The sequence below is a fragment of the Hibiscus syriacus genome, unplaced genomic scaffold (genome assembly GCF_006381635.1).
Source record: "Hibiscus syriacus cultivar Baekdansim isolate YM2019G1 unplaced genomic scaffold, ASM638163v2 tig00110556_pilon, whole genome shotgun sequence".
Taxonomy (NCBI): domain Eukaryota; kingdom Viridiplantae; phylum Streptophyta; class Magnoliopsida; order Malvales; family Malvaceae; genus Hibiscus; species Hibiscus syriacus.
This window is the reverse complement of record NW_024062779.1, coordinates 4,399,409-4,419,019: the sequence shown is the minus strand read 5'-3', so window position 1 is coordinate 4,419,019 and position 19,611 is coordinate 4,399,409. Positions and strand designations below refer to the sequence as shown.

At 36.5% G+C, this 19,611-nt stretch overlaps 1 protein-coding gene and 1 pseudogene across 1 annotated transcript; one reads left to right on the top strand and one right to left on the bottom strand.

Annotated features, from left to right (window-relative positions):
- Positions 1-5,433: 5,433 nt before the first annotated feature.
- On the bottom strand, positions 5,434-7,780 carry LOC120131884 (annotated as a pseudogene).
- A 6,839-nt stretch (positions 7,781-14,619) lies between these two features.
- LOC120131883 lies at positions 14,620-18,082 on the top strand. Its single transcript, XM_039148757.1, has 3 exons — positions 14,620-14,803; positions 14,992-17,078; positions 17,228-18,082. The coding sequence occupies exons 1-3, from the start codon at positions 14,620-14,622 to the stop codon at positions 18,080-18,082; spliced, it is 3,126 nt and encodes a 1,041-aa protein (XP_039004688.1).
- The last annotated feature ends 1,529 nt before the right edge of the window (positions 18,083-19,611 follow it).

Sequence of the window (19,611 nt, the reverse complement as noted above, 5' to 3'; positions counted from 1 at the left end):
ATTGAAACACAGAAAGGAATTATGAAGGTGTTCCGTGGAGCGCTTGTGGTGCTGAAAGGCGAAAAGATAGCAGCAAACTTGTACATGCTAAAAGGAGAAACTTTGCTAGAAGCAGAAGCATCTGTTGCCTCATGTAGTTCAGATTCTGCAATGCTATGGCATCAGAAACTTGGACACATGTCATAACAAGGAATGAAAGTCCTTGTGGAGCAAAAGCTATTTCCCGGCTTAACAAAGGTATCACTTCCTTTGTGTGAGCATTGTATAACAAGTAAGCAGCACCGGTTAAAATTCAATGGGAGAAATTTCTCATTGTGGAAATGGTATTGAATGAAATGCTGGATTGCAGAACCAGCACATGATGAACAAGAACCAGAGTGTTCTGAAACTCCAACAACTCGTCATTCAGATCGTGTGAGAAGACGTCCCAATTGGCACTCAGATTATGTTATAGAAGGTAATATTGCATACTGCCTTTTAACAGAGGACGGTGAGCCATCAACATACCAAGAGGCAATAAACAGCTCAGATGCTTCACTATGGATCCGATAGCCGTCTTCCGCAACAATTGCTTCTTTACTGGCTTGTGTAGCTGCTACATATTCTGCCTCTGTTGTGGATGTAGCCACAACTGACTGTAATTTTGAAACCCAGCTTACAGCTCCACCATCAATTTTGAACACATATCATGTTGTAGATTTGATTTTATCCAAATCCCCTGCATAGTCAGAATCTACATAACCATTTATTAGTAAGTTTGATCCTCCGTAACATAATGCAACATTTGAGGTCCCTTTGATGTATCTCAGGATCCTCTTTACTGTATTCCAATGCTCTTTGCCTGGATTCACCATGTACCGACTAACCACTCCCACTGCTTGTGCAATGTCTGGTCTTGTGCATATCATAGCGAACATTAAACTTCTCACTGCTGATGCATACGGTACTCGAGACATCTTCATCCTCTCTTTTTCGCTGCTAGGACTCATACTAGAGGATAATTTGAAGTTAATAGGAAGAGGGGTAGAAATTGGCATACAGTCTTGCATGCTGAATCGTGACAAGATCTTCTTCAAGTAATTCTTTTGTGAAAGCCAAATCTTCCTATTACTTCTGTCTCGGTGAATTTGCATCCCTAGAGACATAAAATTTACGTGGAAAACCCCTAAAATTTAGGGTAAAAACCACGGGCAACGGTAGAAGAATTTCACTATGAGAAAATAGGAATTACAACTTCTCTCTATCGACCAAGGAGAAAACAATGATAACTCTCTCTTGATAAAAAGAAGAAAAACAACTCTCAAGAAACTCTCTAAATTCTCTCTAGTATTGGAAGAAAGCTAGAATGCTTTGGGATGGTTTTGAAGCTAAATGGGATAGGGTATTTATAGCTAAATCTTAAGGACTTAATCTTGTAAATACCCTAAATTTTAGTGACTAAATGTTGTAATTATCCCTTGCATAATTCAACAAAAATAATTGTTAAAAAATAAATAAAAGCAGCCTAAAGCAGCCGGCTGCTATTTGATTTTTCAACAATCTCCCACTTGAAGATTTGATTGGAACAATCATATCTTCACATCATTCTTTCTACCTTGTACCTTCATGTTGCTTACGTCTTTGATAGGCCACAAGAGGATCGACACCAAGTAAATTTGTCGGCAAGCAGAAGCGTTGACAACGACGAGAGGGAGATCAACAGAACGTGGCCAAAGCATCAGTCACAAATATGGTAGATCGAAGTCCAGAAGCAAAAAGAATTTAAAGTGCTACCACTGTGAAAAGAAGGGTCACTTGAAGAATGATTGTTGGAGTCTCAATAAAAACTCCAATCCACAATGCAATACCGCAAACACTTCAGATGATGGAGATGCTCTATGCTGTGAAGCGTCAACCACCGTGGAAGGTAGAAAGAAATATGCAGATATATGGCTCATTGATTCAGGAGCAACATATCACATGACCTCAAGAAGAGAATGGTTCCATCATTATGAACCTGTCTCAGGAAGATCTGTGTATAGTTGCAATGATCATGCCTTAGAGATCGTTGGCGTGGGAACCATCAAATTAAAGATGTATGATGGAACAATTAAAGTTGTTCGAGATGTGCGGCACGTGAAAGGCCTGAAGAAAAATTTATTATCCTACGGATTGTTGGATAATAATGCTAGCAAGATTGAAACACAGAAATGAATCATGAAGGTTTTCCGTGGAGCGCTTGTGGTGCTGAAAGGCGAAAAGATAGCAGCAAACTTGTACATGCTAAAAGGAGAAACTTTGCTAGAAGCAGAAGCCTCTGTTGCTTCATGTAGTTCAGATTCTACAATGCTATGACATCAGAAACTTGGACACATGTCAGAACAAGGAATGAAAGTCCTTGTGGAGCAAAAGCTACTTCCCGGCTTAACAAAGGTATCACTTCCTTTGTGTGAGCATTGTATAACAAGTAAGCAGCACCGGTTAAAATTCAACACATCAAATTCTAGAGGCAAAAGTGTTCTAGAATTGGTTCACTCTGACGTATGGCAAGCACCAGTTACATCCCTAGGTGGAGCAAAGTACTTTGTCTCATTTATTGATGACTACTACAGGCGATGTTGGGTGTACCCTATAAAGAAGAAGTCAGATGTGTTTTCCACTTTCAAAAACTTCAAAGCGCGGGTGGAACTTGATTCTGGAAATAAGATCAAGTGTTTCAGAACAGATAATGGAGGAGAATACACAAGCGAAGAATTTGATGACTTTTGCAAGAAAGAAGGCATCAAAAGACAGTTCACAGTGGCGAACACTCCTCAACAAAATGGAGTGGCAGAGCGGATGAACAGAACCTTGTTAGAAAGAACAAGAGCAATGTTGAGGGATGCAGGCCTAGAAAAATCATTCTGGGCAGAAGCAGTCAATACCGCCTATTATTTGGTGAATCGAGCTCCATCAACTGCAATAGAGCTGAAGACACCAATGGAGATGTGGACTGGTAAACCAGCTGATTATTCAAACCTCCATGTATTTGGAAGTATTGTGTACGTGATGTACAACCCCCAAGAAATTTCAAAGCTAGATCCAAAATCCAGGAAATGCAAATTCTTGGGGTATGCTGATGGTGTAAAGGGGTATCGCTTGTGGGATCCCACTCCCCGCAAAGTGATCATTAGCAGGGATGTTATCTTTGTAGAAGATAAGCTACAAAGAAAAGAAGACGATGATAGCGCTGAAAAGTCAGAGACTACACATATACATGTGGAAAAGGAGGTTGAACAAGGAGATTCTTCTGAAGCAGAACCAGCACATGATGAACAAGAACCAGAGTGTTCTGAAACTCCAACAACTCGTCATTCAGATCGTGTGAGAAGATGTCCCAATTGGCACTCAGATTATGTTATAGAAGGTAATATTGCATACTGCCTTTTAACAGAGGACGGTGAGCCATCAACATACCAAGAGGCAATAAACAGCTCAGATGCTTCACTATGGATGATGGCGATGCAAGAGAAAATTGAAGCCCTTCATAAAAATAATACATGGGACCTTGTGTCACTACCACAAGGAATGAAGCCAATTGGTAACAAATGGGTCTTGAAAATCAAGAGAAATGGTGACGATCAAGTGGAGAGGTATCGTGCAAGACTGGTGGTCAAATGATATGCTCAGAAAGAAGGTATTGATTTCAATGAAATATTTTTTCCTGTGGTTCGACTAACAACAGTTCGAGTAGTTTTGGCAATGTGTGCTACATTGAACTTACTTCTAGAGCAGCTAGATGTTAAAACAGCTTTTCTTCATGGAAATCTTGAAGAAGAGATTTATATGCTCCAGCCTGAAGGTTTTGAAGAAGAAGAAAAGAAGAACTTGGTTTGCAGGTTAAACAAATCTCTGTACGGTCTAAAGCAGGCGCCGAGGTGTTGGTATAAGAGATTTGATTCCTTCATAATGTGCCTTGGATACAACAGACTTAATGCAGACCCTTGCGCTTATTTCAAGAGGTCTGGTGATAATGATTTTGTTATATTGCTGTTGTATGAGGATGACATGTTGGTTGCAAGACCCAACAAAGATCATATTGAAGAATTAAAGGCACAACTGGCTAGGGAATTTGAAATGAAGGACTTGGGATCAGCAAACAAGATTCTAGGGATGCAAATTCACCGAGACAGAAGTAATAGGAAGATTTGGCTTTCACAAAAGAATTACTTGAAGAAGATCTTGTCACGATTCAGCATGCAAGACTGTAAAATCAAATAGCAGCCGGCTGCTTTAGGCTGCTTTTATTTATTTTTTAACAATTATTTTTGTTGAATTATGCAAGGGATAATTACAACATTTAGTCACTAAAATTTAGGGTATTTACAAGATTAAGTCCTTAAGATTTAGCTATAAATACAATATCCCATTTAGCTTCAAAACCATCCCAAAGCATTCTAGCTTTTTTCCAATACTAGAGAGAATTTAGAGAGTTTCTTGAGAGTTGTTTTTCTCCTTTTTTTTACAGTTGCGATTTTGCTCTATCCGATAGCCGTCTTCCGCAACACCTTTTTATCTGCTTAATACTCTTTAACCCCTCAGTTTCACTACTAATTCACTATTTCCTTATTCAGGAGGATTACTGAAGTCTGGGTAGAAAGCCCTATCGTATGCATTCTATGAACAAGAGTCGCCGGCAAGTGCAACATTAATGGTCAAACATGGAGTGACAAATGCAATAACCGGTAAGCGTGTCACTTGGTAAATGGAATGCCTTTAAATCATGCATCTTTCTCCTTGTAATCCTAGTATTAATTTGATTTTGGATCATCTTACTAGAACAAGTTCAAGAGAGATCCTTCTGAGAAAGGCACAAAGATAATATAATCAAATCAATGGCTTTGACATGTAATAACATTATTCTGTTTTTCCATCAGAGTTGGACACCCCAATATGTTTAGGGTAGTTTCTAGGATTTCTGGGACTCCCAGGAAAAATCTTGTTCTCTTGTCTTTAGCACCTGTTTTCACTCTCCTGGAACTGCAGACGGAAATTGGCTTATAATAATAATAATTCATTCACATTTGTGAGGGTCCTTATTTACTGCATGTCTGTATTCGGATTTTCTATGTAATTGATGAGTATAAATGTCATTGATTTTTGTCGTCATTCGCCAACTCGGTTCTGGGTTTTGATTGAAACGCGGTCCATATTGGGTGGGCATAGTTGCATGTTAGTTCAGGTTTAAATAGGTTCAAATACATAAACATCAAATCTGTTCTAGCAGATTAAAAACAGTAAAAAAAAATATATGCATTCAGCCTTGATTAAACTAGGTCAGCAGTGGAATATCAAGTAACATTCTCAGATTTTTTCCTTGCAAATTTGTCAATCGAGTCATCATGGTCAAAACCATGTTCTCAGGGTTGCTCTTAGAAGGGTTTCCCGATCAGAAGAAAGAGAGAACTAACGGAATAGGACGAAATATTGTATAATTCTTCAAGTTATTTTCAAATAGCACTTTGATTGATTTTCTGGTTATTATGTCGCGGTGAATGAATTAGAAAGGTAGAATGTAGGCATCAAACAAACATACAAAATTCTTGCATGTACATATATGATTTAATTTCAGTTCTAACCATATTAGATACTTTTTGCACATTCCCATGGTTATCAGCCCTTTAAACAGACCCCTCAATCTCATGAATCCAGGGACTCTTTGTTTGTTCCAAGCTTCCCAAAAAGGTTCCGAAATCCCATGCTTTTTGGACTAGTTGAAGAAGACATCTTGGGAGATGAAAGCAGCCCATGCATCCTAGAGTCACGTAACATCGATTAAAACTTGAATTTGGGTTAAACTTTACAATGAGTCTCTACTGTTCCTTGAGAAAATTTATTGAGGGGACACTCTGTGTGTTACCTGGAGGACGGTGAAGGCCTTCTCTGCAACATATTTTTGTGAAATGGTTGCACCTCTTTGTTGCAATTTTCCCGGGTGAAGACATAACCTAGCTTTCTGATAAGCTTTTTTCACTTGTGAGCTTTCTTTAAGACTTGTTAATGGGATCATGTTCCAACCGCTACTTGGCCATAGAATCTGAATTCATTTTCATCCAATGAAAATAATAAAGTTGGAATCTCGCCTGCAAATCAATGGAATCCTTGAAACTTGGGAAAGGTCAATATCTTACTTGGTGAAGTATTGAAAGGAGCAATTGGATGTTATTTTCTTTCCCGGATGACCAAAGCTTTACATCATCATCCAAAATATCCATTTTAATCTGCAGTTTCGTCAAAGGAAAAAAGTACATGTTGATCAAATCTTGTTCATACTAATCCACAGAAATAATCTGCAATGGCTCTAGCTTACATGTTCTTCTGATCTCTCTTTTTCTCCTTTTGCTTCTGATTTCTTTTCTTCGTCTTCCTGCAAATTAAGAAGTTAAAAGGAAAATATATTAGCCAACCTTTTTATATTTAGTTTGTGACACTGAAACAGAGCAAAAGGCTACTAATTTACCTTTGGAGATTGCATTGTTCCATGGCCATCCATTTGAAGGTCAAATGATTCATGTGGAGCAGGACTTCCTGCACGTCAGATAAAGAAATTATGTTATTTTATCCATCTAATTGAAGTTTCATCATAAATATTTCAGATAAACACTAGAATATAATTCACTATCCCACCTTCTGTTTCAGTTGACTGTGTTTTCTCAGAAGTAGTTTGAGTGTTGCATCTTTCCTTCGCCCAAGCAATCGCTTCATCGATAGAAACTGCTTCACCACTACTCTCTCTAATATCAGAATTGATCTCAATAACATAAGAACTCATAACTTCATCTTCATCTTCTTCTTCTTCTTGATGAATTGAATCACTAGGCGCTTTGACTGGTTCATGACAAAGTGAAGAAGCAGGGGAGGAAGGGGAATTGAACTCAAAATTATCGGCTGATATTTTGACACTTCGAAAAGAATGGGGCTCCAAGCTTATGATTTCTGGGGAAGTTGCACGACGACTGAATCCATAATTATTTGATGAGCTTCTCATCAAGTTTTCGTATTCGTTTTCCACGTAAAGATTTTCGTTATATAAAGAACGGCTGCTAGGAAATGCAAGCATCCCTTGTTGCCTTGCAGCTTCCTCGTCCGCGGCCATTTTTGTTGAGTTCCATCTGCATGGAACATTAATTGGCCTGCATCTCCAAATACACATGTTTTTCTTTTCAAATCTATTTCACTATCCTTCAACGTAATTTAACAAATATAATAAAACTTATTAGACTACCTGAGCTTTGAAGCAAAAGACGACAAGCCAACATCATCTCCTACCCCCGGCCGGAGAGGGCTCAGCTCTTCGGAACTCAGCACCGACGAAGAGTTTGACTTCGCCTTCGAATTCGACCTTGACCTCTCCCTCCACCGCCAGCGATCATCAACCGTCCCAAAAATGTCACTGTAGAACCCTTCCTCTCTCGCAGGAATCTTAAACGCTGGTAGACTCCGGCCGTCCTTCATTGAACGAGATGAAATGAACTCCTGTGGACGGAAAACCTCTTCGTAAAAGGATGTCGACCGGGTGAAGTCGCCGGACAACTTCCGGCAAAGAACACCCCGTGGTGGGCCGCCGAAGACGTCAGAGAAGTCATCTACATCGAGATTGTGATCAGGCATCTCCATGTTAACATGGTTCATTGAAATATGGAATTTTCCATAGATTTTCGTCGAGGAAAATGATGGGTAGTTGACATTCCCATGCATATTCGCCAAGATTCGTCCATATAACTTGAGAAAGATTTTGCAAGAACAGAGAAGAAATGAAGAGATTTTAGTTATGGGTTGCAAAAGATGATTACTTGTGTTTATATATATACAAGGAGTGAAACTGTAAGACTAAGAGCTGAGTTGAAAGAAAAAAAAAGTAAAGAAAAGTAGCTTTTAAAAAAGTTAATTAATTTAGATGAACATATTTAAAGCTTTTACGATGATGAAAGTAGAGGCACATACACGCCTGCTTGCCTGGAAAAGCTTGTTCCTTTTAATTGTGGGTTTTGCGTCCCCACCATGAAACTATATATTTAAACTTTTCTCTCTTTTTGTTGTAAAGTTGTTGCATTTGATCCATAAATAAAGGGGGGGGGGGGGGAAGAGAGATTTAAGTTTATAAGATTGTTCTTTGTATTGGTGTGTATATCATTTATTTAAAAGGATAAGCATAGTTTTTTACATATATTATTTTATTTATTTTTTGTTCATTTATACGATTTTTATGTTGAAATGATGGAAAACCAAATCATGATTATTGAAGTTAAAAAAAAAAAAACTGGTAAGAGGACACTGTCAAAATCCCCCTCCCAAAAAAAAGGAATTTTATGTCTTTATGTAATTTTTTAAGGGTAAAGTATAGTAATAGTCACTGAATATTTCTGAAACTTACATTTAGGTCCCTTAACTTTTAAAACTTGCAATACAGTCCTCAAACATTTAATCCGTTTGCAATATGGTCCCCGCACCTATGAATATTAGGGTAAATTATATAAATGGTCACTAAACTTTTCAGGCACTTAAATTTAGGTCCCCCAACTTTTAAAAATTACAAAACAATTCTCAATTTCATTCTAAACCACAAATTCCAAAGTAATTCAATTTCATTCTAACCCTAAATTCCAAAATAATTCAATTACATTCTAAAACCCAAATTCTAAAATACTTCAATTTCTGTCTTTTTTATAAACGACGCCAATGTCACTAAATTATTAATTAATTTACTTTTTATATTTAAAAACATATGATAATTTTTTAATATTAATTTAAAGACATGAAATTTTTTTCAATAGTAAGAATATATGATAATAATTCATTTATTTAAAAATAAATATATTTCTGATTATTTGTGTATGTTTTTATATCTAATCATACGTGTTAATATATTTTATATCTTTCACATAAATATTAAGACTACATAAATAGTAGAGTCAAAATTTTATATACGAGTTATGTTAATTATAGTAATGATGTATAAATATATTTTATTTTTATATTATTTCTATTATAATTAAAATATAAATATTACCATGATAATTAAATATTTATTTACTTATTACATCGAATATTTTTTGCAGAAAAATTATTTAATAAAATCATAAAAAACACAATAAAAAATAAACACAGAAGTTGACTACTTCAAAAATAAAATAAAAATCAATAATTTAATATAATATACCCTAAGTTGATGATAACAATCAACTCAAAAGAGATGGGGTTTGTGCCATGTTTTTGTAACATACGTAAACTTTCTATTTCATGGTCACGTTCACGTATTCTTTTAGTTCTAGCACGATCTATTTTTTAATTTTCTAATATAGGTAAAAAAATGTTATTTTCTTTAAAAGTTTTAAATTCAAACAATTGTGTTTGTAGGGTATATCTATATTGTTAATAAATTAATTTTTTTGAATAAATACTATCTTATAATCACATCAAACTATTAAAAAAATTAAATTATAATTGAAATAAATAAAAATTATAAGGATGTCAATTGGGGATTTTGATTCTTAATTTTTTTTCATTGAGAGATTGTATTTTTTTATTCAATTTCATCCATAATCATTTTTTATATTTAAATTATTGAAGATCACTAAATTTACATTTACGAGGAGAGAGTGTATTTTTTTCTTCACAAAAGTAAAAAAAATCAAAACGCTATCACGTTCTTAAAGATAATCTATTATATTTCTCCTTAAATTGAAGTATTTTAGAATTGGGGGTTTAGAATGTAATTGAATTATTTTGGAATTTAGGGTTTAGAATGAAATTGAATTACTTTGAAATTTGTGATTTATAATGAAATTGAGGAATGTTTTGTAAGTTTTAAAAGTTGGGGGACCTAAATTCAAGTGCCTAAAAAGTTCAATGACCATTTATATGATTTACCCTAATTTTCATAGGTGCGGGGACCATATTGCAAATGGATTAAATGTTTGGGGACTGTATTGCAAGTTTTAAAAGTCGGGGGACCTAAATGCAAGCTTCAGAAATGTTCAGTGACCATTACTATACTTTACCCTTTTTTTAATCAAATCCCAAATAAATAATTAAATTTTGATTGATACCAATTAATCCATTGACATTCCTTAATTTAACACCCAAATAAATCATTAAATGTAATTTGTATTCATACACTGTTTTTTAATGTATATAAAAGAAAAAGAGAAAAGAGAAGTTAAAGATTAGATGATGAAGAAATGTTTTAGGTTGAAGATAATTTTAGAGAGAAATCATTAGTCTAATTATCCCAGCTGTTTGTGGAAATGGTTGAAGGCCTGATGTAAGCTTGGATTAGATTTGAAATGAAAAAAAAAACCGAAATGACGGTGACGGATGGGCTGATAACAGTGTATCAGACAATGCATGCTCTTATGTTGATTACTATCAAAAGCTTTTTGCCTCTAATCTTTCTACTTTCCAACACAAAACCATCATCAAAATCTTCAACCCCAAACCATAAAAATCATTAATCGCCCCCTGTTTGGCGTTGAACCAAAAAAGAGAAAGGTGCCAAGATAATGAAGATGGAACAAAAAAAAAGGAGGGGGATTTAAATGATGAATACAGTAGAAGCTGTAGAATAATCCAATTAAGTTAACAACATATGCACCGCTCCTGGTATGCTTTCAGTGTTGAGCTGTTATGGTCCAAATACAATGTAAGCCAACCCTGCTGCCAAAATGTGGTGAGAGAAGGGAACATCTCTATTCCAACGGAACCAAAACAGTGAAACTAAGAAGAGGTGAAAGCGAGATTGTATTATAGTATTAATCATTCATGTATAAAAAACAAATCAATCGGCACCGAATGATGTGAGCAAAGTAAAAGTTCAAAGCTGGTTGGTTTGAGGACCACTTGCTTCTGCGAATTTGCTTGTAACACTCTAGACTAGTACGACACACAATCGATCGATATAAGATGTCGCACGAAACCATCAGAATGGCTAACCAACACTTTAATCTTTTCTTGTACTATAAAACGACCATTTCCACAAATAAAACATCCATGATATAATATAATTTAAAATTTTATATTAAGGAGCTCTCAAAATAAAGATTTACAATCAAAATATTACAGATTGACTCTTAATAAAATTTACTACTCAATTGATACAACAAGGTTTATAAAATATAAATGTCCTTCAAAAACTACTAAGACGTACTCTGAATCTGCACTGGGTCTAGACCTTGATCTATCTATTGCTCCTCAAACTCTCGATCTACTAACCTGCCCACGGAAAACAATCTGAAGGCTAAGCTAACTAGCTCAACGTCACACTAACAACTAAAACATACTAAAAGTTTGTCACTTATATGCTCAAGCTATTAAGTCTACTACTATCTAGTCTAGTGGTTTGTTATGTTATGCTTTAGTGAGTATACTCGTATACTCACTCTCCATTCTATGGTAGACTTCATGGTGTGGCTGAGGGTTATACATCTCGGAGCTCACACACCTCTCTAATCTACCAAGAATGTGGCCTCTGGAATCTCTACATCGGACACCACACTCACGACTAGCCCATTCCTTGAGTGTCGGTCCTTGCTTCCAAACTAGTCAGCTTAAAGTGCCTTGCGCACTCCCTAAGGATATCCGGACTAAATCTATACTTTCGATTCCACTGTATTTTCTAAAGGAACTAAGGATTCCTGGTTGTTTTCCCGAGCATTCAAACAGGGCTAGTCTTATTTCATCATACTTTATTCTTGTTTCTACGTTTGAATTAAACATCATTAATGTTTTCACTTGAAAGCTTATGTGAGGAAATATTGAAGTGTTATGGTATCTTGAGTCTAGTTCCCTTAAAAACTTATATTTTTGCCCAAAACAGACTGAAAGTATCGATACTAGCCTAAGAGTATCGATACTCATGCAAAAGTTTCGATACTTTATATAAGTACCGCTACTTTTAAACATTATGTTCTGCCCAGTTTCGAATCTTTCTAGGAGTTTCGAATCTATGACCCAAAGTTTCGATACTCTTGCCCAGAAACTCACGAATTTGCACAAAACAAAAAACAAGTATCGATACTATCGATATAATATCAATACTCTACCTGCAGAAGTCATAAAATACATACGAAAATGTTATATTTCAATCTAAAAGACCCTAATGAGGTTCCCTAACATTCTTTAAAGTCTTATGTAATTATAAGGAGCATAAATAAGGCTTTATATCATGCTTATAACATAAATCATGTAATCTACCATTAACATATAACACTAAGCTTCATAATTTACTCTCAAGCTAGAACTCATTTCTAATGATCACTAGGAGTATGGAAGAGTTGATAGTGTGTTACATTGTTTCTTGCTTGCTAGAAACTCTCTCAAGTTAACTAGGGGCAACTTCTATTTCCCTATTGCTTTAGAGTTTTCTCCCACATCGCTCACTAAACAAAGAAAAGAAAAGAGGTTTACTAACTAACTAAGCTCTTGGATTAAAGCTTAAAATGTTATAGGTAACGTGAATACACTATAACCAAGCTTGGATTCGTAGACCCCCTTAACTTCCATAAAACTTATTTTTGAAAACAAATTCTAAAACTTACAAAATGAAGCTTTAAACAAAGCTTGAAGAATGGAGAAAAACATGCTTACCTTGGCTACAACAAACTAAGCTTAGAATACTTGAAACTTGGCTCTTTAAAGGAAGAAGAAATAGAAACTAATGGAAGGAAGAAGACGAAGAGTGAGTGAGATATCATGGAGAGTTTGGTTACGTGAAATGATATAAAAAGAGGGGGAAAGTTTTCAGCTTTAACAAAAAAAGTAAACTACACTTTAGATCCTTCTTCTATTTACTTGCTTTTAAAAACACCACTTTCATATAACTATTGGGTCAATTTAAGCTCAATACTCTTAAGAATTGGTCTAAAATTGGTTTGGAAAATCTAATGGGTTGTACTGATGGGTTTCGGGTTGACTGAAACTACTAGTCCAAAATTCTGGACATTACATTGCTAGTTTTCACCATGGTTTTACATCCATCATTATAAGAAGATGGACTAAAATCCCGATATGAAAATAGTATCAATTATTGAGATTCGATTATCTGATTAACAAACAACAATTCACATATTTTTCTGAATGAAATGAAAGTTACTTTAACGTAGATAACATTTTTTAATATTAACATCTTTTGAATTGAGGAAGATATTTGTAAGTGAAAAAAATGTGAACTTCATTAAAAAATTTACAAAGAACATATAGACATGGAAATGGAACCATGTGTAAAGTGACTATACTTGGAACCAGCGACGGATCTATATGGTGCATGGGATGGGTTATTCCAAACTTTTTTGTATAATAGCGGACGTGTCGAAAAAAATAACGTTGTCCACGTGGGTTAACTTTGGAAAAGTGAGGACCACGTATAAAGGTAATCAGTCAAAATTCTCAGCTCCATGCTACTTGAAAAAAATCATCTTTAAATTTAATGATTAGACTCTATTGATATGCTCCTCAATCTGTCGTTATTAATCATTCTACTAATGATTTAATTACTACCCTCCCTTTTGTTCTTCATTACTGCTCTTCCTCATTATGCTTAATCCTCCAATTTCCTTTAAATTTGTTTGGTTTATCATCACCGCCCTGATACGACCACGTCATCCGAGCCCATCGAGGTGATGATGTGGCGATATCAGAACCGGTGGAATGTATAGAGTAGGTTGCAAGTGTAACGAGGGTTATGATTTGAATATTGGAAGGGTAGAATTTAGTGCCCGAGTAGTGTTGATCAGGGATTCAAAAAGAGGAGCGCAACCGCAATAGCGGTCGCTATTTCGCGGTAGCGCCGTAGTCTGAAATCGATAATCTGAAAAATTACGGTGGGTGGCGGAATCACAACAATAACAGTCTTTTACGGCCGCAATTTAGCGTCTAACAACAAATAACGTCGATAACGGGACGATATTCCTGTTATCCACAATTTTTCGCGTAAAAGAAACCCACTGTCATAGCTTGCTCTCATCATCAAAATAGAGCAAATATTAAAGAGAGAGAAAAGCAAGCAACGCCAGAGAAAGTAAGTAAGCCTCTTACCAATGGCTGAGAGTTGGTCGATAAGCAAATGGGTCTTCGTTTTTATGCTCATTCATCTTCTTCTTTACTTGCTGAAGATGGTATGTACATTCACTTTCCTCCATTTTTTTGAAGCTCTAATTTGCATTGTTTATGGATTATGTTTTTTGGGTTTCTTGCTTTTGTTTGAGAATTACATGCTGCTTTTGGGACTTTCTAATTTTTCTTTTGTTTTGGTGCTCTATGCATGTGTTTGCAAATGAGGATTGTTGGAGTGTTGTCGTGGAGAAGAAGACAAAGGCTTAGTCTAGGTTAAGGATTTGGGCTTGGGGTTCAATTTGAGTGAATATTTGGGTATTTAAATTTTTGGGTTGTTAAAACAACAGACCGTTTATAAATTGGATTTGATGTAGTTTTTTGGTGTATGGATCATGGATTTTAAATTAGATTAAGAATCCAATAAAAAATATGGTAAACTTGTTACCGTTTATAAGTTAGAAGCATATGTTGTTACCTTAAAATGTATGTGTCACGGTTGCAAGAGAAGACCAGGACGAGGAGATTAGAATTGAAGCGAGGGAATTTGGGGAAATGGACGAGAAATTAGGGATTGAGAGAAAAGAGAGAAAGGAATTAGGGATTTCAATCTCTAATGAGAAGGCTGAGGGGATTTACCTGGAGTTGCAGCAGAGGAAGAGTTGGGCAGAAGAGATGGGCTCAGACGTGGATCCAGTCAACAGCCCAAAGGAGGAAAATATCCAGCTGCAAGGAGTCTGTTAGAAAATCAGTTATACAGCTGTCCTCTTTTATTTGCTATAGTACATTGTAATCAAATAAATACTATGTACTAAGGAATGAGAAAGGGACCCGAGGAATGAATGAATTTCTGATTTCTGAAATCTCTCTGCTTTTCTTCTTCTAAAATCTCCATCTATTCGATTTTTCCTTCTCTATTCTCCTCAGTTCATAACAAATTGGTATTCAGAGCCAGTTTTCCTGGCATTAGCAAACTGGGAAAACAGAAAAAGAATCAAGTTATGGCAGAGTCGACTGAACTTACTGCCATTCAGCAGCATATTGAAAATTTATCAAAAAGAGTAGAACAAGTCAGTGATGAAACGAAACCTCCAAAATGGTGGGAGGAGCAAAACAACCGTCTAAACAATCTGGAATCGAAGATGAACACCAATCAAGCCTATATAGAACAAGTCCTACGAATATTAACGGGGAGGAACGATGACCAGGACATGGCAAGCTCAGAAAAGGAGCAGACTGTTACGCCTACTCCAACTAAGATTGAGGGAAAGAAATCGGTGATGGTGACAGTGATTAATGATAAGTCCAGATTCTCGTACAATATGGATGAACCAGGTATCCTCAAATCTAAACCCTATGAGTTGCAAATGGAAAATCAAACAAAGGATAGTAATGAGGCAAAAATGGTTCAGGGAGGGGCAGTAGGAAACACTGGATTTATACTTCCTAGGCCTAAAGTAGAGCTAAAAAATTTTGATGGAACTAATCCAAGAGGTTGGGTGCAAAAATGTCATAAGTTCTTTCATCTCTTTGGAATTCCTGAAGAGCAAAGAGTTGAGTTAGCTGCAATGTATTTAGAGGGAAAAGTTGAATCCTGGTTCGATGGTTATATCATGCAAAAAAATCGAGTACATTGGCATGAGTTTGAAGCAGACTTATGTCATCGATTTAGTGATATGCAGTATACAGATGTCATAGAAGAATTTAGTAAGCTAATTCAGAAAGGAACAGTGGAAGAATACCAAGTGAGGTTTGAAGAGCTTAAACCTTTCATTTTAATGCAGAATCCAACCTTGGGGGAGGAATTTTTTGTGTCCATTTTCATAAGTGGACTGAAAGAGGAGTTGAAACATAGGGTCAAAGCTCTCAACCCTAAAGAGGTAACTGAAGCTTGTAGGCAGGCGAAGTTATATGAGATTTCAATAGAGTTTGAAAGTAAAAGACAGAAACAGAATGCAAGATTCCCACCCTATCCCACCCAAACAACTTTTAACAAACCTGCTGCTAGTCCAACAACACAGAAGGTTCTACCAAATCCTTCTAACAAGAACAATTTGCTGGAGTATCGCAGATTGAATAATTTGTGTTACAAATGTGGTGAACGATTTCAACCAGGCCACCAATGCAAGTTACGACAGTTGAATGCTATGGAGGAATTGGATAACCAGGAAGAAGCAGTCATAACAGAAGAAGTTTTGGGAGAGTCAAGTGATAAAGAAGAGAATCTGGAAATTTCAGTCAATGCTCTCACAGGAAGCATTGGGTATACTACAATTAGAATTCAAGGCTTGATCAAGGGCAAACCTCTCAATATTCTTATTGACAGTGGTAGCACACACAGCTTCATCACTCCTAAGTGGGTTAAAGCTGGTACTGAGTTAGTTTCAACTCAACCACTAGCCATTACAGTTGCTAATGGTGAGAAATTATTCAGTTCAGCTAAGAGTAATCAATTATGTTGGATCATGCAAGACCATCAGTTTTTTCATGATTTTCGGGTACTTAATCTAGGCGGCAGCGATATGGTTCTTGGGGTTGATTGGATGCGCAAGTATAGTCCGATCCTGATGGATTTTAATGCCATGACTATTACTTTTGAGAAGGAGGGACAACAATTATCTATTCAAGGACATCAAGCACCATTCCTTATGAAAACAGTTTCAAATGACAAAATGCACAAGATTACTGCCAAGGATCCAGTTTTATTGGGAGAATTCTATTTCCTAACTATGGATACTGATGAGCAGCAGGTACCTTATGAGCTACAACCATTATTAGCCGAGTTTGCAGGAGTTTTTGAGGAACCTAAAGGATTACCTCCTGCACGAGTACATGACCATGCAATTACACTTAAACCGGGTGCAGCCCCAGTCAATTTGCGGCCCTACAGATTTCCACATCATCAAAAAACAGAGGTGGAAAGACAAATTTCTGAGATGCTAGTAGCATCTGTTATTCAAGCAAGCAAGAGTCCTTTTGCCTCACCTTGCTTACTTGTGAAAAAAAAAAAGATGGTTCTTGGAGATTTTGCGTCGATTATCGATAACTAAACTCTCAAACAGTAAAAAATAAATTTCCAATACCAGTGGTGGAGGACTTATTCGATGAATTACATGGAGCGGCCTATTTTTCTAAGTTAGACTTAAGGTCTGGCTACTGTCAGATTCGAATTCAGCCTACAGACATCTACAAAACTGCCTTTCGCACTCATCATGGACATTTTGAATTCAAGGTAATGCCCTTCGGTCTCACTAATGCACCTGCTACATTTCAATCTCTTATGAATGATCTGTTCACTTCCTATTTGAGAAAGTTTGTTTTGGTATTTTTTGATGATATATTAGTGTACAGCACTACATTGACTGCTCATGCACTACACTTGAGAAAAGTTTTGGAAATTTTGACACAACATCAGTTATATGCTAAGAGGAGTAAATGTTACTTTGGCCAAAAACAAGTGGAATATTTAGGCCATATTATTACTGCTCAAGGGGTTTCCACTGATCCATCAAAAATTGCTGCTATAAAAAATTGGTCATTTCCTCAAAACTTAAAATCTCTTCGAGGATTTTTGGGGCTAACAGGCTATTATAGAAGGTTCATCAAAGGCTATGGTGCTATTAGTCGGCCATTTACAATGATGTTAAAAAAGGATGGTTTTACATGGAATCCTACAGCAGTGACAGCCTTTAATCAGTTGAAGGAAATAATGTGTCAAGCTCCAGTTTTGGCTCTTCCGGATTTCACTAAAGAATTTTGCTTAGAAACTGATGCGAGCTCAGAAGGTATAGGGGTTGTTTTATCCCAAGGAGGTCGTCCTTTGGCCTACCTTAGCAAAGCTTTAAGCACTAAAAACATGGACCTTTCTATCTATGAGAAGGAATATTTGGCTATTCTTTTGGCAGTCTCGAAATGGCGACATTATCTTGAATGTGGTTCGTTTGTCATTAAAACAGACCACGAGCCCTTGAAGTATCTATTAGAGCAGAAACTCACAACAACAATTCAGAAGAAATGATTGACTAAATTTTTGGGTTTGGACTACACAATTCAATATAGAAAAGGGCGTACGAATGTTGTGGCTGATGCTTTGTCAAGACAATTTATGCAGGTGGGTGAGTGTCAACAGATGGGGGCCATGATTATAATTCCAACTTGGGGGACGGATATTGAACAAAGCTATGAAAATGATGATGATGCTAAAGAGTACATTCGAGCAGTAACTATTAACACTGCTAGTGTTCCAAATTGGAAGTATTCAAGGGGAGTGTTGCGTTACAAAAATAGAGTTTATGTGGGACAATCTGGTGCTTTACGATTAAAGATATTGCAGATTTTACATGATTCTCCTCATGGAGGGCATTCGGGTATTCAAGCTACATACCAGCGGGTGAAAGCTTATTTTTATTGGCCTAAACTTAAAAGCATGGTCTCTACTTATGTACAATAGTGTGAAGTCTGCCAACGCATTAAGGTGGAGCATGTGGCTAAACCTGGGCTGCTACAACCTATTCCAATTCCTCAACAAGCATGGGAGGTGATAACTATGGATTTTATTGGAGGTTTACCTAATTCTTTGCATAAGAATTGCATTTTGGTGGTGGTAGATAAACTGACTAAATATGCTCATTTTTTTAGCACTTTCTCATCCCTACACTGTGATAGAAGTAGCTAAATTATATTTAGATCAGGTTTATAAGCTTCATGGTCAACCTAAGATGGCCATTTCAGATCGTGACAAGACTTTCACTAGTCTTTTTTGGAAAGAACTAATGAAGCAGTTGGGAACCAGCACACTCTTTAGCACAGCTTACCATCCTGAGACGGATGGTCAAACTGAGAGAGTGAATCAGTGTCTTGAACAGTACTTAAGGGGTTTATGTTTCCTAAAACCTACTCAATGGGCAAGATGGTTACCTCATGCTGAGTGGCGGTACAATACAAACTATCATACAGCACTTAAAATTACCCCTTTTGAGGCACTCTATGGATATAAACCTCCTACAATGTTATGGTGTTCTGAATCTAATGTCAACAGTGTTCAGACATTATTACAAGACAGAGAGCAGATCAGACAGATTGTGAGAGATCAGTTACAGCAAGCCCAGAATCGTATGAAACAACAAGCTGATAAAAAACGCAGTGAAAGAAAATTTGATGTGGGTGAGGAGGTGTACCTGAAACTACAACCATATAGGTAGACTTCCCTGGCAATCAGAAAAAACTTGAAGTTAGCAGCTCGTTTTTATGGTCCTTACAAAATTCTAGAAAAGATTGGTGAGGTTGCTTATAAGTTGAACTTACCAGACACTGCTCAAATACACCCTGTTTTCCATGTCAGCCTTTTGAAGAGGAAATTGGGAGAGAAGACAGTGGCTTCATCCGAACCTCCTCAGGTAATAGATGATGGACGATTGAAAGTATTTCCTGAGAAGATTTTAAGCAAACGAATTGTAAAACGAGATAACCGTGCTGTTACTCGATTACTGGTTCGATGGACAAATTTGAGTGCTGAAAACGATACCTGGGAAGATTATACAGTCTTGC